The sequence below is a fragment of the Pseudopipra pipra genome, chromosome 29 (assembly GCF_036250125.1).
Source record: "Pseudopipra pipra isolate bDixPip1 chromosome 29, bDixPip1.hap1, whole genome shotgun sequence".
NCBI lineage: Eukaryota > Metazoa > Chordata > Aves > Passeriformes > Pipridae > Pseudopipra > Pseudopipra pipra.
Window position 1 is genome coordinate 1,514,759 of NC_087577.1, and position 22,863 is coordinate 1,537,621.

The 22,863-nt window shown below is 66.8% G+C and overlaps 4 protein-coding genes and 1 long non-coding RNA gene across 8 annotated transcripts; 4 read left to right on the forward strand and 1 right to left on the reverse strand.

The window, feature by feature from the left end:
• Window positions 1–467: 467 nt before the first annotated feature.
• On the reverse strand, window positions 468–10,364 carry LOC135404004 (uncharacterized). Its single transcript, XR_010425549.1, has 4 exons — window positions 10,252–10,364; window positions 8,797–9,379; window positions 4,852–8,482; window positions 468–2,216 (listed from the first exon to the last, which is right to left on the reverse strand). It is a non-coding gene; the product is annotated as an uncharacterized LOC135404004 (long non-coding RNA).
• On the forward strand, window positions 508–3,956 carry SCAMP3 (secretory carrier membrane protein 3). The gene is made up of 8 exons (XM_064638462.1): window positions 508–642; window positions 755–874; window positions 956–1,076; window positions 1,156–1,284; window positions 1,447–1,606; window positions 1,754–1,855; window positions 1,960–2,077; window positions 2,684–3,956. Exons 1-8 carry the CDS (start codon window positions 517–519, stop codon window positions 2,828–2,830), a joined length of 1,023 nt encoding a protein of 340 aa, XP_064494532.1. The 5' UTR covers window positions 508–516; the 3' UTR covers window positions 2,831–3,956.
• Window positions 4,127–10,516, forward strand: ENTREP3 (endosomal transmembrane epsin interactor 3). 4 transcript variants are annotated; one of them, XM_064638455.1, is made up of 12 exons: window positions 4,129–5,007; window positions 5,585–5,641; window positions 5,792–5,902; window positions 6,066–6,191; window positions 6,277–6,384; window positions 6,560–6,720; window positions 6,830–6,929; window positions 7,013–7,097; window positions 7,184–7,762; window positions 7,981–8,049; window positions 8,389–8,651; window positions 9,231–10,516. In XM_064638455.1, the coding sequence occupies exons 1-12, from the start codon at window positions 4,789–4,791 to the stop codon at window positions 9,399–9,401; spliced, it is 2,049 nt and encodes a 682-aa protein (XP_064494525.1). In that variant the 5' UTR covers window positions 4,129–4,788; the 3' UTR covers window positions 9,402–10,516. The 4 variants fall into 4 exon arrangements, with proteins under 4 accessions (XP_064494523.1, XP_064494524.1, XP_064494525.1 ...); XM_064638456.1 differs by having other exon boundaries at window positions 7,984–8,049; XM_064638453.1 differs by having other exon boundaries at window positions 4,127–5,007; window positions 5,585–5,902.
• Window positions 10,517–10,803: 287 nt separating this feature from the next.
• On the forward strand, window positions 10,804–13,883 carry LOC135404001 (lysosomal acid glucosylceramidase-like). The gene is made up of 10 exons (XM_064638457.1): window positions 10,804–11,003; window positions 11,314–11,505; window positions 11,580–11,726; window positions 11,827–11,960; window positions 12,041–12,213; window positions 12,303–12,540; window positions 12,681–12,905; window positions 13,018–13,181; window positions 13,339–13,464; window positions 13,535–13,883. Exons 1-10 carry the CDS (start codon window positions 10,937–10,939, stop codon window positions 13,635–13,637), a joined length of 1,569 nt encoding a protein of 522 aa, XP_064494527.1. The 5' UTR covers window positions 10,804–10,936; the 3' UTR covers window positions 13,638–13,883.
• A 3,314-nt stretch (window positions 13,884–17,197) lies between these two features.
• On the forward strand, window positions 17,198–21,432 carry LOC135404057 (lysosomal acid glucosylceramidase-like). The gene is made up of 10 exons (XM_064638605.1): window positions 17,198–17,839; window positions 18,039–18,230; window positions 18,314–18,460; window positions 18,598–18,731; window positions 19,071–19,243; window positions 19,348–19,582; window positions 20,288–20,512; window positions 20,586–20,749; window positions 20,827–20,952; window positions 21,029–21,432. The coding sequence occupies exons 1-10, from the start codon at window positions 17,764–17,766 to the stop codon at window positions 21,132–21,134; spliced, it is 1,578 nt and encodes a 525-aa protein (XP_064494675.1). The 5' UTR covers window positions 17,198–17,763; the 3' UTR covers window positions 21,135–21,432.
• The last annotated feature ends 1,431 nt before the right edge of the window (window positions 21,433–22,863 follow it).

Here is a 22,863-nt window from a genome sequence, read left to right on the forward strand (position 1 = left end):
CGCTGTCCGGCAGGTTGGGGACCTGGAACCCTGGGGGTACACGGGAGCGCCGGTGAGGGGATGGAGGGGGTCCCGTCCTGGTCGCCGTTGTCGCGGGAGTCGCGTGGGAAAAGGGGGGGGAGGCGGGGACACCGGGAGCCGAGGGGCGATGGGACGATGGGTGTCGGCCCAGGGACACCTGAGGGTGGATGGGAGGGGTGAGGGGGGGTGGCACGTGCGAGTCGGGGGATTTGGGAGGTTTTGGGAGGTTTTGGGATGCGCCTCACGTGACCCCGGGGGGGACACACACACACGGAGACACGTGGCCGCGCGTCACGTGCGCGGCCCCGCCCGGCGCGTGCGCAGCGACTCCCTGCGGCGCGGGGCGGGGAGCTCCCCGGTGACGTCACTGCGCGGCGCGGGCCAATCGGCGCGCGGCAGGGGGGCGTGGCTTGAGGCGGCGGCGGCGGCGCCGCTCCCGCGGGTCCCGCGCGCGCTCCCGGTCCCGGTTCCCCGTCCCCGGTCCCCGGTCCCGCCATGGCCCAGCGCGGCGGCGGCGGCCCCGCCGTGCTCCCGGACGACAACCCCTTCCAGGACCCCGCGGCGCTGCAGCCGCGTCCCGGAGCCGCGCTGGACGGGTACAACCCCTTCGAGAGCGACGCGGTGAGCGCTCGGGAGGACCGGGGCCTGCCCGGGGCCTTCCCGGTGGACCGAGGCCATTCTCGGGGACCGGAGCGCTTTCCCGGAGCCTCACCGCTCCCCTCTCCCCCCGCAGCCTCCGCCGCCGTTCCAGACGCCGTCGGTGGCCCCGCCGCCCCCGGTCCCGGCGGCCGCGCAGCCCCCGCGGAAGGCGAGTCCCACCGAGCCCCGCAACTACGGCTCCTACGGCTCGCAGGTACGGGGGGAGGCGCCGCCGGGCCGGGGGCACCCGGGGGGCGGCGGCGGGAGCCCAGGGTCTGTGTCCCCCCCTGCCCAGGCCTCGGCCGCCGCCGCCACGGCGGAGCTGCTGAAGCGGCAGGAGGAGCTGAACCGGAAAGCGGAGGAGCTGGACCGGCGGGAGCGGGAGCTGCAGAACGCGGCCCTCGGCGGGTCACAGAGTGAGTGTGGCCGCGGGGCCGGGGAGGGGCGGCCGCCCCCTCGGAGCCGCCCCCCCTCCTCACCCCCTTCCCTCCGCAGCGAGGCTCAACAACTGGCCCCCGCTGCCGTCCTTCTGCCCCGTGAAGCCCTGCTTCTACCAGGACATCCCTGTCGAGATCCCTGCTGACTTCCAGAAGACCGTTACCACCATGTACTACCTCTGGATGGGTGAGTGCAGCCCGGGAATCTCGGGACAGACCCAGGGAGGGAGCAGGGGAATGAGTGTCCTGTGCTGTTGCTCTGGGGAAAATTGGGATGAGCGGGTGGTGCCTGGTCTGGGGTGGGGTGAGGTGAGCCCCACAGGCTCCTGAGCGCTGTCCTGTCCCTCAGCCAGCACCATTACCCTCTTCCTGAACTTCCTGTCCTCGCTGGCCTGGTTCTGCGTGGATCCCTCGTCCGGGTCCGGGTTTGGCCTCTCCATCCTCTGGGCTCTGCTCTACACGCCCTGTTCCTTTGTCTGCTGGTACCGGCCCATGTACAAAGCTTTCAGGTGTGTGCCCGAGCTGGGGGTACCTGCTGCAGCTCCCTGGGGCCTCTGGCTCTGCGGGATGTGGGGTTTCCACGCTGTCCCCCTGCTCTAAGGAATTTTTAAGAGCTCTTTTCCTGCAGCCTAACTTTGCATGTCTCTTCCTCCCAGGAGCGACAGTTCCTTCAACTTCTTTGTCTTCTTCTTCGTGTTCTTTGCCCAGAATGTGATGTACGTGCTGCAGGCCATTGGCATCCCAAACTGGGGATTCAGGTGAGCTGTGTGCTGACCCCAGGCTGGCCCAGGACCCTGGCAAGGCGGGAGGAGGGTGGGGAAGAGGGAACTCTGGGGGCAATAACAGGCTCTTGTTTTTGCAGTGGCTGGATCCTGAGCCTGATAGCGCTGCGGACAAACACGGCTGTGGCGGTGATGATGATCCTGGTGGCCTTGTCCTTCACGGCAGTGGCTGTGCTGGGCATCATTATGCTGAAAAAGGTGCGTTGGGGCACTTCTTCCCATAGCCACACTTGACCTGAAGCGAGTGCCAGGGAGGCTGAATTTGGGTGGCTTTTGTCTTCCTCTACAGCCCCTGACAGTGCTGCACTTGTTTGCGTGGTTCAGATCTCTGAGACCACTGCAATAAAAGCAAGAGGAAACGGGCAAGCAGAATGAAAAAAAACCCCAAAAACATGTAAACAAAGGTGTTTGCGAGCTCAGTTAGGGAAGACATAGAGCTAATCACTTAACAAGAGTTTTGGAAAGCTGATTGAAACAAAGGGTGGTTTTGTTTTTAGAATACAGATAAAGTAGATAAAGTAATAGTCTATGAAGAGAGCAAGTAGTGTCTTTGAAGAGAGAAAGTAGTGTCTTTGGAGAGATAAAGTACTATATTTAGAGAGATAAAGTAGCATCTTTGAAGAAATAAAGTAGTATATTCGAAGAAATAAAGTAGTATCCTCAAAGATGCTACTTTAGAGAGAAAGTAGTAACTCTAAAGGGATAAAGTAATACCTTTAAAAGGATAAAGGGGTAGCCTTTGTGGGGAGGGGGGCAGGTTCGGGGTGTCCCTGGAGCCCCACCCTGACCCCCTGACCCTTCCAGATCCACTCCCTGTACCGCCGGACGGGCGCCAGCTTCCAGAAGGCGCAGGAGGAGTTCGCGGCCGGGGTGTTCTCCAACCAGGCCGTGCGCACGGCCGCGGCCAACGCCGCCGCCGGCGCCGCCACCAGCGCCTTCCGTGCGCCATAACCGGGCGGGCGCCGGCCCTGCCTCCCCGGCACGCGCAGGGGCTCTTCCCGGGGAAGAGGAGAATCCGAGTTGCACTTTCGGTGGATCCCCCGCGCCCGCATCGGCTGTCAGAGGCTGCCTCATCCCGGCTTGGAAGTGCTGGTGCCTGAATCGTCTGCTGCTCGAACCCCCGTTCCCTCACGGACAGAGGCTGTTCCTGGTTTGCGCTGGTCCCCCTCCCCCTCGGCGGACTGGGGGGAGTGGGGTGGGGGGTGCTGAGGCCGAGCCCTGCGCCTGCCATCGCCCTCCCTTCCAGCACGAGCCTCCTCCAGATGTGTGACAGGGACTGGAACTGCCGCTCGCCTTCCCTGGGCCCTCCCGTGTCCCTGCCTGGTGGTGACACACGTGTGCCCTGGGGCGTGGAGGGCCCCTCGTTGTGCCCAGTCCTGAGGCTCTTCCCTTTGCCTGCCTTTCCCTGTGATACGGGACCCCTGTGCTCTGCCAAGAACATCATCCCCCTCTTCCCCCCAGGGCTTGCTCCGGTGGGATGGGGCCGGTGCTGTCCCCAGGGTCTCCTGTCCCTTTTGTCCTGTCCCTTTCCAGGCTGAGGAGAGCAGGGCTGGGACAGGCAGTACTCGGGCACATGCTGCTGGTGGGGCTCCTGCCTTTAGCCCACGTGCCCCCTGTGGACCCCAAAACTAGGCTGGGTGCTGAGGAGCGGCCCTGGTGTTACTGTGGCTCCAGGGAGGGGTGAACAGCTCCCCCCACCCTCCTCCTCACCCACCCCAGGGACTGTGACCCCTCGTTCCCCCCAGCAGCCTTCACCCAAGGCCTTCACCCTCCTCGGGGGCTGAGCCAGTGCCTGTGTTCCCCTTACCTGCCCTCTGTCCCCCGGGTTCCCCGGGACAGGTCTCATGCATTCTGCTTCGCCCCATCTCCTCTCGGACGCTCCCGGTTTGTCCCTGCAGCTCCGGGGCTGGCGAGAGGCTTCGTGCCTTCAGCTCTGGGGGCCGGTGCCCGCGGCTCGGCCCCGTCCTGCTGTGCTGGGGGGGTCCCGTGGGGGTCCCCGCCCCCCCTGCTGCCCCCCGTGTGCTGCCCCCGACCGCCTCCGGGTTTATTTAAGGAATAAATGAAGTTTCACTCTGTGCCTTCGCCGCCTCGGTGCGCTGACCGGGGTGGGGGGAGCGGCGGGGCCGGAGCCGGTGTCGGTATCGCAGCTCCCGGCGGTGGCGGTGCGGGGGTGGGGGGGACACGAACTACAGCTCCCGTCGTGCCGCGCAGGGGCGGCCCCGGGGGCGGGCGCGGTCGAGCAGCCGCCGGAGGGTGCGGGACCGTCCCCGCAGCTCCCGGCGCTCCGCCGCCCGCCTCCAGCCGCGGCCACGGGCGCTCGGGGAGGGGGCGATGCTCGCCCGCAGCCTCCCCCCGGCCCGGCGACCCCGCCGGGGGCTGCGGGGCGCGGGACGGGCAGCCCGCCGGTAGCCGCCCGCCGGTACCGGCAGCGGGACCTGGCCGTGCGCCCGCCGCCCGCGGAGGATGCTCCGGTGCGGACCGCGGCTCCCGCCTGCTGGCGCTGCCCCGGGGGCCGCGTCCCGGGCGGCGGCTCTCGGCCCCCGCGGGGCGGGATGATCCCCCGGCGGGGGCCCGGCGCTCCACCGACGGTCAGTGAGGAGGAGGAGGAGGAGGCGGCGGCCCCGGGGCCGCGCTCTGTCTCCGGCCGGCGGCTCTAGGCCGGCCCCGGTGAGGCCGGTTCTGTTCTCCGCGGAGCTTCTGGCGGCCCCGGCCGCGCGTGGCCGTGGGCGCTGCCCGAGCCCCCCCCACGGGGGCAGGGAAGAGCCGCCGTCAGCATCCTTCGGGAGGCGAAAGGTGGAGCCCGGCCCGTTCCCGCAGAGCGGCCGCTCCCGCTCCTCGCGGTCCTGGCGCGGTGCCGCCGGTTGCCCCGGGGCTCCGGGGCCGGCCCTGAGCCGCCGCCCGCCGCGGCCATGCCCTCCCCCACCAACTCCAGCCGCTCGCTGACCGGCCGCAGCTCCCGCAGCCTCACCCACCTCCGGCTCCAGCGCACCTGGCTGCAGGTCCTGCTGGTCCTGGGCCTCATCCAAGCCATCCTGGGCGTCCTCATCGTCACCTTCAGCCTGGTGGCGGCCACCATCACGCCCTCCACCAAGATCCGGCACTCCTGCCCCTCCTGGGCCGGCTTCTCGGTGAGTGCGGGGCCGGCGCGGTGCGGGGAGGGGGCCGCACGGCTCCCCGGGGGCCGAGCTTGCCGCCGGTCCCAGGGGAGAGCAGCCCCGCTGCTCCCCCACCCTCTGCCCGTGGCTGCCGCGGTGCATTGTGGGAGAATCCCAAGGTGTCCCCCAGGGTCACTCTGTGAGGGATGGGGACCCCCGAGCAGGGGCTGTCGAGGAACACGTTGAGGTTTGCAAGGAGGGGCAGCACAGTGGTGACAGGGCAGGGGCCGGACAGCGAGGGGGCCTCTGCTCTACATGCTGTGTACTGGGGGAGGGCAGGACCCGGGGTCCCCCGCGGTGACCCTGCAGCTCGGATCGTGGCCCGGGTTTGCTGCCCAGTTCGGAGCTGCCCGCAGCCCCCAGGCCCTGAATCAGCAGTTTCTCCCAGCTTGCTTCTCCCACGGCTGGCCCTCCAGCCCTGCTGCTCCTGGGCTGGCTACGGGCCCCCCAGGGATCGGGGGGGCTCTGCCCGTGGGCAGGGGCTGCTCGGGGCCCCATTGCCTGGCAGAGACCCCTCCCTACCCTCACCCTGGGGTTTGTGCGTCTGCAGCTGGCGCTGTCCGGGCTCGTCGGCATCGTCTCCTGGAAGCGGCCGTTCACCCTGGTGGTAGGTGTTGGGGGGGGACGACACCCCCTCCGCATGTGGGGAAGTCCAGGATGGGGAGGCCGAGCAGCCCCTCGTGCCCCTGCAGCCGTGTGTGTCGGCTCCCTGCTCCGCAGCCCTGCGTGGCCGGCAGCCCCTCTCCTCCCGCTGCAGATCGCCTTCTTCACGCTGCTGTCGGTGCTGGGCGTCATGCTGAGCCTGGCTGGCTCCATCCTGTCCTGCCAGAACGCGCAGCTGGTGAAGTCCCTGGAGGCCTGCGAGAGGGTGAGGCTGAGCGGGGGCAGCCCCGGAGCCCCCCGGGCCTCCGCTCTCAGCTCGTCCCTTGCTGCAGGGCTTGGGGACAGGGGGAGCTGCAGAGCCGGGGTCTGGCGGCGGGACGTGCCGGTGGCTCTCGCGGGAGGTCCCTCATGGTGTTCCTTGTCGCCAGGAGAGGGACTCGTGTGTCTGCTGCCAGGCCCGCTCGGAGCCCCCGCCCGCCTCCTGCAGCCAACAGAGCGAGATGCTGACCATGTTCCCCAACCCCAACTGCCGAAGCATCCGCGTGGCGCTCAAGGTGGGGGTCCAGGGGGGGACAAGGGCAGCGGCTGTGCACCCCACTGTGCTCTGTGGCCTCTGCAGCTCACCCCACTGCTCCCCAGGACCTCCTCTTCAGTGTCTGCGGCTTGACCGTCTTCTCCACCGTCATCTGCACACTCTCTGCTGTCGTCTGCTGCATCCGCATCTTCTCCCTCGACATCGTCCATGTGGTGAGTCCCAGCCCTGGCCTGGGAACAGACGGGGCTGGGGAGCAGTGCTCCCAGGCTGGGGGGAACCCGGAGTGCCAGGACAGGACTTGGCCCCATTCGCAGATTAAAGCCCAGAATGTGCATCCCTTGCTGGACCTCTGGGCAGGGGAGTTCCAGCTCTCCCTTCTCCCTGCAGCTGGTCCCGCAGCGCTCGAGCTCTGTGACGCTGGAATGCACGTCCCCCCCTGACACCTTCCTGCAGAGCATGATGGACTTCGAGGAGTTCGTGCCCCCAGTGCCACCACCCCCCTACTACCCACCTGAGTACACTTGCAGCTCCGAGACAGACGCACAGAGGTACCACCTGGGGGCGAGGCCGGTGGAGGGGGGGTGTGTGTGTGTGTCTGTGTGCCCCCAGGCAGGGCTTGTCCCACCAGACGTGTCATTGCTGCTCTTGCCTCTGCAGCATCACCTACAATGGCTCCATGGACAGCCCCGTGCCCCTCTACCCGACTGACTTCCCTCCATCCTACGAGACCGTCATGGGGCTGCGGGGGGACAGCCAGGTGGGGGCCCGGGGGGCTGTGGGCAGGGGAGGCCAGGCAGGGTGGGCTCTGCTTGGCTGAGCCCTGAGCGTGTTGCCCCACAGGCCACCCTGTACGACTCGCAGCTGACAGAGGGTTCACACGCCTGCACCTGCGACCGCGTCCCCTCCATTGTGCTCAGCGGAGAAGGTGAGTGTTCCCCACGGGCACGGGGGGCCGCGGGGGGACCGGCCCTTCCCTGCAGCCCTTCACTGGTGCTCCTCCGCTCCTCACAGTGTCCATGGACAGCGGCTCCCTGATCATGTCCGAGATCATGGACATCCCCGGGGACAGCAGCCCCTCGGAGGACTCGTGCCTGCTGGAGCTGCAGGGCTCCATGCGCTCCGTCGACTACGTGCTGTTCCGCTCCATCCAGCGCAGCCGCGCCGATTACTGCCTGAGCGTGGACTGCGTGCAGTGCAGCCACCACGCCCGCAGCCCCACGCTGGGCCTGCAGGGCCCCTTCGAGGAGACCCCCCAGCCCCGCGCGCGGGGCGAGCGCTCCTACTCCTGCTCCACGGCGGAGCCCGGCCACGACGGCGTCCTGGTGGGGGGAGCCGTCACCCACAGCTGCAACCGGCTGGCGGGGCTGGCGCGCTGCGCCGGGCCCTGCTTCCCCGAGGTGCGGCTCAAGGACAAGGGCTCGCTGCAGGGGCGGGGGGGCGGCCGCCCCACGGACCCCGGCGCCGGGCGCCCGGGCCACCCCCGGCGCAACAGCGAGACCTCGTGCCCCTCGTCCCCCGCCCCGGGGCTGGCCCCGTGCCCGCTGCTGAGGTCCCACAGCGACCCCGGCGTCCCTCTGGCCGGCCATGCTGGTAGGTGGCAATGACCAAGGTGCGTGTGGCAGGGTCTGTTCGGGGCAGCCCCGGGATGTGCCGCAGGGTTTGGCTGCGTTTCTCCGCGGCCCCGTGGGATTGGAGCCAGGCTGAGGCGGGTGGGGAGGAATGGGGGCAGCGGGAGGGTGCTGGGGAAGGGGTCGTGCAGCTTGGGGTCCGCACAGCTGCCGAAGCCTGAGGGCTCTCTCTGCTCCCAGCAGATTTCAGGGAAGTACTTTATACCAAAGCACTGGAGGACACCGTGTCTGACTCCTCCGCCGATACAGGTCAGGGCACTGGGATGTAATGGGATAGACACAGGGGTGGGGGGAGCATTTCTGCAGCCCTTTGGGGATCAGGCCCATCCTGCTGGGGCTGGAGCAATGAAGACTTGTGGTGGGACTGCTCCCACTGGCTGGCGAGGGGAGACACCATGACCCCGGGGGCTGTGGGGACAGGTCTGCCAGGAGCAGTGTCCTGGGTCTGGGGACAGGGATGGGTCTGTCAGAGCAGTGTCCTGGGGTCTGAGGATGGAGACAGGTCCATCAGGGCAGTGTCCCGGGTCTGAGGACAGGGATGGGTCATTCAGGAGCAGTGTCCTGGCTCTGACAGTGGCGTCCCCGCAGGGCTGTGCTCCGAGGCCTGCCTGCTCCGCCGTTCCCACTGTGACTCCCCGCCGCTGCTCCGGGCCGGCTCGGTGGGCAAGACCAAGCTGCCACCCTGCAAGAAGGTGACAGAGCAGCTGTCAAAGACCACGACCCGCTCCCTGGGGGACCTCAAGGGCTGCCGTGGCACCCGCGGGCTGGTGGCCAGGTTCCTGCAGAGACCCAAGCGCAGCCTGGCAGCCGGGGTGGAGGTGTCTGGGTACAGCTTCCAGGGGCACAAACAGGTGCGTTCTGGCAGCCGCAGGTGACAGGGGTGACTCCTTCTTCCTAGAGAACCCCCATCCACACCCTATCCCTCCCTCTGGTCCCCACTAGCACCCCCACCCTGGCCTCCCTTCTGTGGTGCCCCTTCCCCTGCCAGGTACTCACGCTGTCAGCACTTCAGCTGCAGGCAGAGCCTCCTTCCCACGGCACTGCCCTTTCCCAGCCCTTCTTGGGGAGCAGCTCCTTTCCCTTGATCCCCACCGGAGTTAGGAGTGGGAAAATCGTGCCTGTCGCAAGGGCTTTGTCTTTGCTCCTGAGTCACCGCACCCAGAGGCACATTCTGACAACTCGGCTTACGGGAGGTTTGACACCTTGCGCAGCCCGGGAGGCCCTGACGGGAACGAGCCTGTCCCAAATGCCACCTTGGGCGTGTGATGCCCGCCTCTGCCATCCCTGTCACCTCTGCCCTCCTGCCCTGTGTGCCGTCCAGCTGAACCAGAGCGTGGGGGCTGCGAGCTCGGGGGGGAGGTGAGCACGAGAGGGTGCCACAGGCAGGGGTGTCAGTCCCACGGCTCCAGCCCATCCCCATGGGTTTGCAGGTTCCCTGGAGTGCCTGGCCGGGCGCGGAGCGGCCCCACGAAGGAATCCACCTGCAGAGCTGTGGGGACCTGAGCTCCACCTCGTCCCTGCGCCGGCTCCTGTCCGCGCGCCGGCTGGAGCGCAGCCGCCCCCGGAGCCTCAGCGGGGCCTGCAAGGAGAGCGCGCTCTGAGGGGCAGCCCCCGCGGGGACCCCCTGCTCTGGAGAAGGGGTCCCGCTCTGGGCCCGGCCCTGGACATTGCTCGGACGTTTCTTCTGCCCCGGTGGGGCTGGGCCCTGCGCCGTGGCCCCTGGGACTCTGCTGGCCCTTTCCCCAGGCGGGGCCGGGGCGAGGGGCTGGTCCCCTGGGATGTCTGCTGGGGGGCTGAGACAGCGGTGACTGTGCCCTCCCTTGTCCCCAGTGCCTGTCTCCTGGGATGGCTATGCCTGTCCTCTGCCCTGTCCCCAGTGCCTGTCTCCTGGGATGGCTATGCCTGTTCCCTGCCCTGTCCCCAGTGCCTGTCTCCTGGGATGGCTATGCCTGTTCCCTGCCCTGTCCCCAGTGCCTGTCTCCTGGGATGGCTATGCCTGTCCTCTGCCCTGTCCCCAGTGCCTGTCTCCTGGGATGGCTACGCCTGTTCCCTGCCCTGTCCCCTGTGCTGGCGCCATGCCTGTCCCTTGCCCCATCCCCTGTGCCAGCTGTGCCTGTTCCCTGGGATGGCCATGCCTGTCCCCTGCCCTGTCCCCTGTTCTGGCTGTGCCTGTCCCACACACTGGCCGTACCCCGTCCCCTGTGCCAGCCGTGCCTGTACCCTGGCATGGCCATGTCTGTCCCCTGTGCTGGCCATGCCTGTCTCCTGCCTTATCCCCTCGTGCCAGCTGTGCCTGTGCCCTGGGACAGCCATGCCTGTCCCTTGCCCTGTCCCCTGCACTGGCCGTGCCTGTCCCCTGCCCTGTCTCTTGTGCTGGCCATGCTGGCTTGTTCCCCAGTTCCCTGTGCCAGCCGTGCCTGTACCCCAGGATGACCTTGCCTGTCCCCTCACCTGTCCCTTGTGCTGGCCTGGTCCCCGGTCCCCTGTGCCAACCGTGCCCGTAGCCTGGAACTGCCATGCCTGTCCCCTCTCCAGCCGCCCCGCCCCGTCCGGTGCCGTTCCCGGTGCCGCTGCCGGTGCCCCGCGCTGGCCGTGTCCGTTCCCCCCGTACCCCCCGTACCCCCCGTCCCCGCCCGGCTGCGCCCGGGCCGCGCTGCGGGGCCGGTCCCGCGGCCGCTGCCCCTCGCTAGAGACCGAATAAAAGGTGGTCGCCGCCGGCCACGGGGCCGTGGGGCCGGTGTCACGGGGCGGGCGGGACGGGGCGGGGCGGGCGATCAGCTGACCGGTCACGGGGCGCCGGTTTCCCGTTTTCCCGATTTTCCCGGTGCCGTCGGGGCGGGGGAGGCAGCGCGGGCCACGGGGAGCGGCACCGGGTCCGGGACTGGGACCACCCGCGGGTCCGGGGGGGCGGAGCGGCCCCGCGCCCCTGCGGTTCCCCCCCCGCTCCGCCGTCCCGGTACCGGCGCCGGGAAGGGCGGGGGGCCGGGCCCGCCCAGAGCCGGTGCCGCTCCTGCAGCGGCGCCCCGGGTGTGGGCGGGACGGGCGTCCCGGGCGTCCCGGGCGCCCTTAAAGGCGAGGCCGGCGGCGGGCCCGGTGCTGCGGGGCCGGCTCCGAGCGCAGCGGGAGCGGCGGGGCCATGCGGGCTGCCGGTGCCCTGTGCTGGCGCCTGGTGATGGTGCTGCTGGCCGCGCACCGGGCCGCAGGTGAGCGGGGGGGAGCGGGAGTGCCCGGTGGGTGGAGGAGACAGGGGTACCCGGGGGGGCTGGGGATGCCCGGTGGACTGGGGGTGCCCGGTGGACCGGAGTAAGGGGGCAAGGAGAGGGAATACCCGCGGCTGTCCGGCGTCCGGGGATGCCCAGGAGTGTCTGGGCACCCAGAGGCAGCGTGGAGCTCGGTGGCCAGGAGGTGCTGGGATGTGGAGCACGGGGGCAACGGTATCACCCTGGGGCAGGTGGGAGAGCTGGCAGAGACGCATCCCCGAGGCTGCCCCCATCACCCTCCCGTGCCCCCCAGGCGCCCGGCCCTGCAGCCCCAAGTACTTTGGCCGCGATGCCATGGTCTGCGTCTGCAACACCACGTACTGCGACACGCTGGACCCTCTGGTCCTGCCACCCCCCGGCTCCTACGTCAAGTACGAGAGCAGCAAGGCCGGCAAGAGGCTGGAGCAGAGCAAGGGGAGGTTTCGGCGCAGACTCTGTGCCCCAGGTACTGCCGCAGGTGGCAGGGATGGGGTGGACCCCGCTGTGACCCTCTGTCACACTGGGCTCCCCTCCCTGCAGACGTTGTCCTTACCCTGGACACGACGCAGCGGTTCCAGAGGGTAAAGGGTTTTGGTGGCTCCGTCACCGACGCAGCCGCCATCAACATCCTATCCCTGCCGGAAAAGGCGCAGGATCACCTGCTGCGCTCATACTTCTCTGAGGAAGGTGAGAACACGCAGGGAGACAGGTAGGATGGCGGCAGGGACCCTGGGTGCCGGCAGGTTTTGGAGACCTCATGTCCCACTGCCACCCCTGTGCCTGGCAGGGCTGGAGTACAACCTCGTCCGGCTCCCCATGGCCAGCTGCGACTTCTCCCTCCACGCCTACACCTACGACGACGTTCCCTATGACTATGAGCTGAAGCACTTCAGCCTGCGGGATGAGGACACCAAGCTGAAGGCGAGCAGTGGGAGGGAGCAGGGTGGGATGGGGGACCTCAGGGGGCTCAGCTGAGCCAGGCCCTCCACCCCCTCCCGCAGATCCCTGTCCTGCACCGAGCTATGGCCATGAGCAAGCGGCCGCTGTCGCTCTACGCCAGCCCCTGGACCTCCCCCACCTGGATGAAGACCAGCGAGTCCTACATAGGGAAGGGGACGCTGAAGGGGCAGGCGGGGGACAAGTACCACAAGACCTGGGCCAACTACTTCGTACGGTGAGGAGCACCCAGGGTGAGGGGACAGGGGTGATACCTGTGGGTATCACTGAGGACCCCCCATGGCTCACCCCTGCCCTCCACACCAGGTTCCTGGATGAATACGCCAAGCACAACCTGACCTTCTGGGCGGTGACAGCAGAGAACGAGCCCACGGCCGGGCTGATCAACAACTACCCCTTCCAGTGCCTGGGCTTCACGGCCGAGCAGCAGCGGGACTTCATCGCCCGCGACCTGGGCCCGGCGCTGGCCAACAGCTCCCACCGCCACGTCCAGCTCATCATCCTGGACGACAACCGGCTCCACCTCCCGCACTGGGCCAGAGTGGTGAGCGTGGGCAGGGATGGCTGGCACAGAGAGCCGGGGCAGAGCCCCCCATGCCCACGGGGCGCTCGGCCGCTCGGTCCCACTGTGCAAGGGTTGGGGCGCTGGCTCTGCCCCACAGGACCAACTCTCCTCCCCGCCAGGTGCTGGAGGATGAAGAGGCAGCTCGTTATGTCCATGGCATCGGCATCCACTGGTACCTGGACTTCATCGGTCCCATACAGGACACAGTGTTGCCCACTCACGAGCTCTTCCCTGACTACTTCATCCTGGCCACGGAGGCGTCCATCGGAGCCCATTTCTGGGAGCGGGATGTGATCCTGGGCTGCTGGGACCGGGGCAACCAGTACAGCCACAGCATCCTGACGGTGAGGCCCCTGCATCACTGCATGTGATGGGCCCTGGGAAGGGCTGCCAGCGTGCTCCCTCTCCCCTCGGCACCCTGCTCCTTGGGCACATGTCTGGGCTGTCCTGCTGCAGAACCTGAACCACTTTGTGACTGGCTGGACTGACTGGAACCTGGCTCTGGACCTGGAGGGGGGCCCCAACTGGGTCAAGAACTATGTGGACAGCCCCATCATCGTGGACAGCAGCGAAGGCATCTTCTACAAACAGCCCATGTTCTACCACATGGGGCACTTCAGGTGGGTTGGGGCCCCTGGCGTGCATCCACCTGCCTGGTCTTCAGCTCCATCATCGCAGCAGCTCGTCAGGAGGAGAGCGGGGCAGGTTTGGTGGGAGAGGAGCTCTCCTGGGAGCTGACTCCCTCCCTGAGGTTGCTTCTTGCTTCTGTCTGTGCAGTAAGTTCATTCCTGAGGGCTCCCAGCGCGTGGGGCTTGTTGCCTCCAAAGAGTCCAAGAAGACGGCGCTGGAGCACACGGCTTTCCTGCGCCCCGACGGCGCCGTGGTGGTGGTGGTGCTGAACCGGTGAGTGACACGGCCCAGCCCCTGCTGTGGGCCCTCTGCACCTCTGACCCCCCCTGCTCTCCCTCCACAGCTCCCCCCAGGACATCTCCTTTGGGCTGGCCGACACTGTCGGCCTCATCTCCACCATGGCTCCAGCCAACTCCATCCAGACCTACGTGTGGCAGCGGCAGTGACGGGGAAGGGGCGCCCGTGGACGTGCCGGACGCGGCCGGGCTGGACGTGCGGCCCCAGCTGCCCGCGGGCTCGGGCTGGGGCGCGCGGGGGGAGCGATTCCTCGGAGCCGAGCGCCCGGAGTGAGCCCGGCCGGGGACGCCGTGCGTGTGGCAGGAGGGCCGGGGGCACCGGTGCCCCTCAGGGTGGAGACCCCACAGGCTGTGAGCGCTGTGTTCTGCTGTTCTGGCATTAAACGGTGAAGTTGCCTTGGTGTCCGCAGCTGGGAGAGAAACGTCCGGGTCCCTCCCCTGCTCCTGGGCACTGTGGCTGGGTGCCACCCGGGCATGGAGCCCGCAGGAGGACGGAGAGCAGCATGGAACACTCGGAACCCCATGGGGCAGCCCCTCTCCCTGCTCCCCCTCTGCCCCCCACAGCTCCCTGTGGAGCTCACTGTGCCAGGGGGTGCTCCCAGTCTCCTCCCAGTTCCAAGCATGTACTGCCTGGCAGGGGCTGGGCAGAGCCTGGGTGCTCTTCCAGTGCCTTTGGGGACAGGTTTTAGGACCTGGCAAGTGGCTCAGGATTCACCTGGCACAGAGGTGCTCTGGGTGCTGGAGCAGGAGCAGAAGCAGGAACAAAACACCTGGACACCCCTCTGATGGAAGGTCTGGGCAGGGGTTGCAGTCAAGGTTCAGCTTTCCATGCTTTTACTGCCAAGCTGGAGCCACTCACAGCCCAGTGCTGGGCCAGGGGGTGTGTGAATCACGTTTTTACCAGCCCGGGGTGCTCCCAGGGTCAGGGCTGGAGGCAGAGCCAGTTCCAGAGGCATTGCAGTGTGGAGGGCTCAGGGTCCCAGCTGGCTCTGGCATTGCCAGCTGCTCCTGGGGCTTTGCCAGGACAGGGATGCTGGCCAGGCTGCAGCAACCCTGCCTGGAGCATGAGCTGTGCCCCTGTGGGGACTGGGCAGAGGGGTCCCCTCTGTGGAGAGGAGAGTGGGGGTGCACCAGGGGCTCAGCACCCACCACGGAGCTGGGGCAGCTTGAGCAAGCTGGCCCAGGGCCAGGAGTGGGCGCTGAGAGTGGGTCCACCCAGGAAGGAGGGAGGGAGCTGGCAGGGCGTGGGAGCAGGGGATTAGGGCAGGGAGGTCACAATTGCAGGGCGAGGAGGGCGGCCGGGCCCCTGGGCTGATCCGCGGGGGTGGGATGTGCCCGGGGGTGCTGTCAGGGCTGACAGCCCCGATGCTGCGTGGGATGGGCACGGCCCAGGCGGGGTCTGTGCGTGACAGAGTCACCCTGGGACATCCTGCACCGTGGTGCCACAGCGACACTGCTCCAGGGGGGGAGCCCTGGGACCCTGCAACTCCAGGAGGAGTCCTAGGGAGAGCACCCTGCTCTTGCCCCGAGGCTGTTTGTGTTTGTCCACAAGAGGGAAATATTTCTCCAGGATCATAACTAGAGCGAGCCCCACTCCCAGTGTCCTGCTCCCAGCATCCCATTCCCAGCATCCCGCTCCCAGCACCCTGCTCCTGGTGCAGGGCTGCTCCTTCACCTTCTTCTTTCTTACTTGCCCTGGTCCTAACAGCTGGTGGCCAGATGCTGAATCACCCTGGTCCGCGTGCCCTCGTCCCTGTGCTTGGCTCTGAAGGACAGAGCAGCTCTGGGATAAACGGAGCGGAGGCGAGTCCTGGGCTTGGCTGGGCTTGACTCATTAATTCCTGTGCAAAGCCTTGCCTTGTTTGGGGCTTACAGTGGCAGGGGGCTGCTGGGGCCCCCCAGGAACTGGCCTGGCACCAGTGACCACCCTAAAGTCTGTGTCCCTCCGTGTTCCAGGCCGGGGTCCTGCTGCAGGGAACGAGCTGTGGGGAAGGAACTGCTGTGATGCCACACTGAGGCTCTTTGGCCTCGGTGTTTACGGAGTCGTGATGCCCATAAAGGTGACTCAGCCCAGCTCAGTGTCCCCAGGGTCCCCATCCACACCCTCCTGACTAAGGGACCAAAATTCACCCCCTGACTCCTCCACCGGCTCCTCTGAGCCCACATCCTCGGCCCCGGCGCGGAACGAACCCACCTGTGCGCTGCAAAGGGCGGCCACACGATGCCAGCGAGGCCCCTGCGACCCCCACCAACCCTCTGTGCGCGGGGAGCGGCCACAAGAAGCGGATTTTGGGGGTTTGGTGGGGCTGCCCAGCACGTCCCGTGCCAGCGGCTCCGTGGTGCGAGGCGTTGCCCGTCCCCTGGGTCTCACTTTTCCTGCTCGGCAGGACGCTCTTATCAGCCAGATGTTGATAAGGATGAGCTCCAGCAGCCTCCGCAGTGTTTTTGCTTCCAGGAGCTGCAGGGACCTGAGCCAGCTGGGGGGCTCTGGCCCCTCAGCAGGACCTCAGGACGGAAGAGGGTGAGTGGGGCATCCCAGCTGGCTGGAAGCGGGCTGGGAGGTGGCCGATGGCCACAGGACCTATTAACCCCTCCCTAAAACTGGGGCTCATTAGCCTGGGCGTAGCAGTCGCGTGACAACTTAATCACACTTGGGGGTGGGAGATACACAGCACAGTAGGACTGGGCCAGGAGCTCCCTTCCAGGGCAGCTGTTTGCCCTGTGAGATGGAACCAGGGGCTGCCTGGCCCTGTCTGCCCCAGCTCTGGTGGCAGCAGGGGCTGGTGTCCTGTGGCTCAGCTCCCAGTGAAGGTGTGGGACCTTGGCAGGGCCCATGGCAGCGCAGTGCTGGGGGCAGGAGGAACTCTGATGAATTGACTTGCCCCAGAGCTGCATCTGATATGCCAGGAAAGGAGCAAATTAGTCATGAAGTGCTGCTCCACCCGGGCAGGGAGAGCTAACGGAGCAGTTTAACCCTGTGGAGGGGAGCTCTGACCTGGAGATTGACACTCCAGGCCACTGGAGCTGTGCCAGGGAGCTGTGGTTGGGATGTGGCCACTCTCTGTCCCCTGGGCCACCCCTGTGGGGAGATACTGAGGTCGTCCCTGCAGTGATGGGCACATGTTCATGGGATCAGGCACAGCCTGGGTGATGGGACCCAGACCAGGTGGGATCTGTGTGCCCAGCTGAGCTGGCCCAGTTCAACCCCGTCCTGGGCTGGAGGGTCCTTCTCAGAGGAGCAAGGAGTGCTCCTGGAGCAGCTGGTCACCACAGCTGGGCTCTGCTCCTGGCATGGCTGGTGTTAGGGAACCCAGTCCCTGTCTGTGGGTCCAACTGCCATGGCCAGGGGCCAGAGTGCAGCCCTGCTTGCGTGGGAGCTGGGGCATCGCCCACTTGCTGCCACTGCTGCCACCTTCCCCAGCACCCGCTGAGGAGGGCAGAGCAATTCCAAAGCCTTTGGCAGGGAATGGCAGTGGCCCCAGCTCCTGTGTGGCCATCCCTGCAGGGTCTCTCTGCCACCCTGGGCTGTTTTGCCATCACCCGGGGGTCCTGGGCCCTCCCCACGCTGGACACAAACGCACGGCAGCTCCTGGGGGAGAGGGGGGGCAGTGGGGTGGTGGGCAGGGGTAAATGGGTGGTCCAGGATGCTGTTGGAGGTTCCCAGCAGGACAGGCAGCTGTGACGAGCCGTCCAGACCGTGACCAACAAAACAAAGGAATCGGCTCTTCCTTCAGGGATTGCAGGGGGGTCCCAGAGTTCCCCCCACGACACCTCCCTGTGCTGGTGGGGCCCTTCACTCAGGCAGAGCTGCCGGCGCTGTGTCGCTGTCCCTCCCTGGCACGGCGCTGGGGGCGAGGGGGGCCCGGTGTTCCCCAGCCCCACGTTCGATGGTCCCGGCCCCAGGGCAGGTACGGGCCGGGAGGAGGGCAAGGAGGAGCTGTGGGGGAGGGAGAGGGTGTGCTGCAGAGGGAGGTCTCGGAGCAGCTCCTGTAAAGGCTGGAGCCGCTGAGGAGGAGGAGGGCTGGCAGCAGCACAGGTCGGGAGCAGCCGGGGTGAAGGTGGGTGGGCTGGACCCACCTCACCTACCTGAAAGACAAAGGTGTTCTGGGGGCAGGAGCTCTCTGGCAGAGAAAACAGAAGCAGGGGCTGGGGAGATGGGGCTGATCCGGAGGGAAGCACAGCCTGTCCCTCCATCCCCCTGCCTTGGCTGAGGGTTCTCCTGCTCGCAGGTGCTGCTCCCTGGGACCTGCTGGAGCTGAAGGGACGTGGAGGGGCCATGGGGGCTCTCAGTATCCTGGGCTGGCTGCTCCTGCTGCTGCTTCTGCTGCTGATGCCGGTGCCCCGGGCGGCAGGTGAGCACGGGGATGTGCCGGGGCGCCGGGATGTCCCGGGGTAGGGGCAGGAGCCTGGGGACAGGATGGACCCGGGTGCTGGGGAGGTGACAGGATGCAAGGCATGGGGGCAGCACATCATCCGGGGCAGGCGGGAGAGCTGAGCCTGCAGCTGCCCCTCCCCTCCCGTGCCCCCCCCCTCCCCTCCCGTGCCCCCCAGGCGCCCGGCCCTGCATCCCCAGGGATTTTGGCCATGGCTCGATAGTCTGTGTCTGCAACGCCACGTACTGCGACACGCTGGACCCCCTGGTCCTGCCACCCCCCGGCTCCTACGTCAAGTACGAGAGCAGCAAGGCCGGCAAGAGGCTGGAGAGGAGCGAGGGGAAATTCCAGCACAGCCTGCACACCCCAGGTACGACCAGGCTCGGAAAGGTGGGCGGCGGTGCCACCACAGGTCCCCCGGGCACCGCAGGCTGAGCAGGGCTCTCCCCTCAGGGCTGCTGCTGACCCTCAACATCACCACGCTGTACCAGAGCATGAAGGGCTTCGGCGGGTCCCTCTCGGATTCAGCTGCCATGAACATCCTGCGGCTGTCACAGCCGGCCCAGGACAACCTGCTGCGCTCCTACTTCTCCGCGTGCGGTGAGCGGTGAGGGCACGGCAGCGTCGGCGGCTCGTGGGGTCACCTGAGGTGGCCGTGCCTGTCCCCGCTGCAGGGACACCCCTCACCTGGGCACCTGCTCCGGTGCTGCTTGATGCTTTTCCCACTTTTCCCACAGGGATCGAGTACAACCTCATCCGGGTGCCCATGGCTTGCAGCGACTTCTCCGTGCGCCCCTACAGCTACGACGACATCCCCCATGACTATGAGCTGAAGCACTTCAGGCTGGTGGATGAGGATGTGAAGATGAAGGTGGGAGGCTGAAGCTGCTGCCATCGGCTCCTTGTCCCCTCTCCTGTCGGAGCTCCTGCGTGTGCCGGGACCCCCGTGCCCAGGTGCTGCCGAGCCCTGCACACAGTAGCAGGGTGTGTGGCCTGTGGGAGCTGGCACCTCCTCCAGAGCACGTCCCGGCGCATCCTGGCTGGCACTGGCGGGATGAGGAGCCGGGGCGCTGTGCCATGGGGTGGTGCTCGCCGGCTGCTGGTCCTGGCTGGGGTCCCTTGAGTGCTCCCCTTAGTCCAGTGCTGGGCCCTGTGGTTTTGGGGGGGGCTTCAGCTGGAGCTGAGCCGGTCCCTTTGCTCGCTCCCACAGATCCCTGTCCTGCACAGAGCCTTGGCCATGAGCAAGCGGCCGCTGTTGCTGTTCGCCAGCCCCTGGACTGCCCCGGGCTGGATGAGGAGTAACGGGGACATCCGTGGGAAGGGGACGCTGAAGGGGCAGGCGGGGGACAAGTACCACCAGACCTGGGCCAACTACTTCATCAAGTACCATCCCCGGGGCAATACCACGGGACAGACTGCAGAGGGGGGCTGGGGAGTGGGTTATGGGGGCAGGCACAGCCTGAGCTGCCCCCTCTTCCCTGCCCCAGGTTCCTGGATGAATACGCCAAGCACAACGTGACCTTCTGGGCGGTGACGGCGCAGAACGAGCCACTGGCGGGGCTCTTGACACCCCCCGAGTTCCCCACCATCGTCTTCACGGCCGCGCAGCAGAGAGACTTCATCCTGCGTGACCTGGGCCCCGCGCTGGCCCGCAGCCCCCACCGCACGCGGCTCCTCATCCTCGACGACCAGCGCATCCACCTCCCGCACTGGGCCAAAGTGGTGAAGAGCAGAGCCCCTTCCTCCCCTTCCACCTCCCGCCCCAGCCCCGGGGTTTATAGGAAATGGAGCCAGTGGCCTCTCCCAGCCCTGGAGACCGGGAGCAAACCGGGTCTGCCAGAGCAGGAGCCGGAGCCGGCTCCTTCAGGAGCAGCCGCCTCCGCGTGTGCCTGGCTGGAGTGGGGACAGGAGGTGGCACCCACACCCCAGATCCCGGCAACAGCACCTTCTCTGGGCAGAGTCTTGGCTGATTCAGCTTCCCCACACAGTGCTACAGAGCTGTTTGGGGGAGTCACCTTAAAGTAGGAGGAAAGAAAGTAATCCATGCCCCTGCCCCGGCGAGAGCTCCGGGAGGGCTCAGCATGTCTCTCCCTCACTGCCAGCCACAGGGCTGGACCACCCCAAGGGGATGTGGGGGGAGAACCGGGCAGGAGCAGAACCAGGTGGGGGGTGATGGGCACATCCAAACCCTTGCCACTGCACCCAGCCAGGTGCCAAAGCCATGCTGGGGTGCTGTTGTGGTGCTGGATCCATGCTGGGGTGCTGCTCAGGGGGATGCAGTGCTGCAGGGAGGGGGCTGCAGTGTCCACAGGAAGGGACACAAAGTGGCCCCAGGAGACCCCACTGGCACGTAGGGTTCGTGTGTCCATCCCCACGGCCTCGGGGTGTGGGTGGTCCTGGTGTGAGGCATCTCCTTTGCTCCCCCAGGTGCTGGGCAATGCCACAGCTGCCCGTTACGTGGCCGGCCTGGGGGTCCACTGGTACATGGACCCCATTGTCCCGCCTGGCTGCAGCCTGGAAGCCACCCACAAACTCTTCCCTGACCATTTCCTCCTCTACACGGAGGCCTGCAGTGGCGTCTTCAGCTTCCGCTTCGCCGTGTCCCTGGGCTGCTGGGAGCGAGGGGACCAGTACAGCCACAGCATCCTGACGGTACAGCCCCCCACGCTGCCCGCCCGGGGCTGGGGGGGCTCAGCCCTGCTCAGGCCCTTCCGCGCCCTTCCAGGTCCTGAACCACTTTGTGGCCGGTTGGACCGACTGGAACCTGGTCCTGGATCTGGAGGGGGGGCCCAACTGGGTCAAGAACTTCGTGGACAGCCCCGTCATCGTGGACGGCAGCAAGGACGTCTTCTACAAGCAGCCCATGTTCTACCACCTGGGGCACTTCAGGTGGGTCGGGGGGAGCTCAGGTGCTGCTGCCAGCCCCAGACCAGGGGCACGACCCCGTCCTGATCCTCTCCCCACAGCAAGTTCATCCCCGAGGGCTCCCGGCGTGTGGGGCTCCACAGCAGCCGCCGCTGCCTCCTCTGCCAGCTGGAGCACGTGGCCGTCCTGCGCCCCGATGGTGCCCTCGTCCTGGTGGTCCTCAACAGGTCAGCCTGGGCAGGGGGACAAGGGGGGACACTCAGCCCTGGCTGTGCCGACCTGCTCAGCCTCTCTCCCCCCCAGGTTTGGCTGGGATGTGCCATTTGGGATCCGGGACCCCGCCATGGGGTTCATCGAGACCGTGGCTCCGGCTCACTCCATCCAGACCTACCTGTGGCGCCAGCAGTGATGGCCGGGGCAGTGCTGGGGGGCTCCAGGGGTTAACTCTTCCCCCACCCTTTCCAGCACCCCTCAGTGGTGATGACCCACTGCTGGGGGCGCAGGAGGGACCAGGGGCTGAGCCCTTGTGCGAGGGGCTCCGTGTGCTCCTGGCCAGGGCTGCTGCTTCCCAGCCCCTCCCCTCCCTCCCAGCATCCCCCATCCCCCTGGAAGCTCCCCGTGCGCCTCTCCTGGACCACACTTCCACACGTGGCTCCCTCGAAACCTTCGCGTGTGTCTCGGGCGCCAAGTAAAGCCATGACGCGCTCCCTCCGGAATGCGCCGTTCCCGTCAGTGTTTCCTCTACGCGCTCGGAAATCGCTCGGTTTTCCTCGGCGAGGCGGCTCCGGGCCAGGGGTGCCCCGGGGGCTCCGGCCTCATGGCCCGCGGGTGGCTCCTTGTTTATCCCTGCAGCTGGAGCCTCTTCGCCGCTGCCAGACCTTGATTCCTTCCAGATGTGCCGTTGGTTTTTCCCCAGCTTTCTTTGGAAGGGTGGGGGGGATTTTTTTTTTAAAACCCAAATGTCAGATACTCGGAAAGGTCGAGTAAATGATATCAGTGTCCCCCATCCACCGGACCTCATGGGCAAATTAGGGGTGCCCCCTCTCCCGGAGCTCATGCCACTGGCCACATCCACCCACCCAGCGCCGGGGTGGCCTCTGGACAGAGTCCCCTCTGTTCCGGCCACGGCCAGCACCGGCCGCAGCCTGCAGTGACCTCCCCGTCCTGTTTGCTTTCCCTAAATACCAGTTACAGTATTTCCCTGTGCCTTTGGGAACGTTACCAGCACCTTTGAAGTCCAGGAATGAGAAAGCCAGAGCGCTCCTTGGCAAAGGCCCCCGTGTGAGAGCCTCGGAGCTGCTGAGGTTGGGGAAAACGAAAAACCCAGAGGTTTAACAGCTGTTTTATTGGAGTGTGGCGTGAAGGTGGCACCGGGCTCTGCCCCAGCCCTGTTCACGGAGCACATCGGGCCATCCCAAGGTTTTGTCCATGTTCCTGGGGAGTGCTGGTCCCAACGGCAGCTGGACCGGGCTGCCTGTGCTTGGAATCACGGAATAGAATCATGGAATTGTTGAGGTTGGAAAAGGCCTCCAAGATCATCCAGTCCAACCGTTCCCCCAGCACTGCCAAGGCCACCACTAAACCCTGTCCCCAAGTGTTCCATCCACGTCTGTTAAATTCCACCATCCAGGGATGGTGACTCCACCACTGCCCTGGGCACCCTCTGCCAGGGCTTGTCAGTCTTTTCCATGAAGAAATTTTCCCTAATGTGCAACCTAAACCTCCCCTGCTGCAACTTGAGGCAGTTTCATCTTGTCCTGTCCCTTGTCCCCTGGGAGCAGAGCCTGACCCCCCTCGGCTCCCCCCTCCTGTCAGGGAGTTGGAGAGAGCAAGAATGTCTCCCCTGAACCTCCTTTTCTCCAGGTTGAGCCTCCCCAGCTCCCTCAGCTGCTCCTGGTGCGCCAGACCCTTCTCCAGCTCCATTCCCTTCTCTGGACACGCTCCAACCCCCCAGTGTCTTTCTTGTCATGTGGGGGCCAGAACTGACCCCAGGATTCGAGGTGTCACCTCACCAGTGCCCAGCACAGGGGCCCTGTGGCCCTGGTCTTGCTGGCCACGCTATTCCTGACACCACACTTCCCAAGGGATATCGGCGCTCTGCGAGGCAGGGGCGGCACACACAGAACCCCCACCCCGGG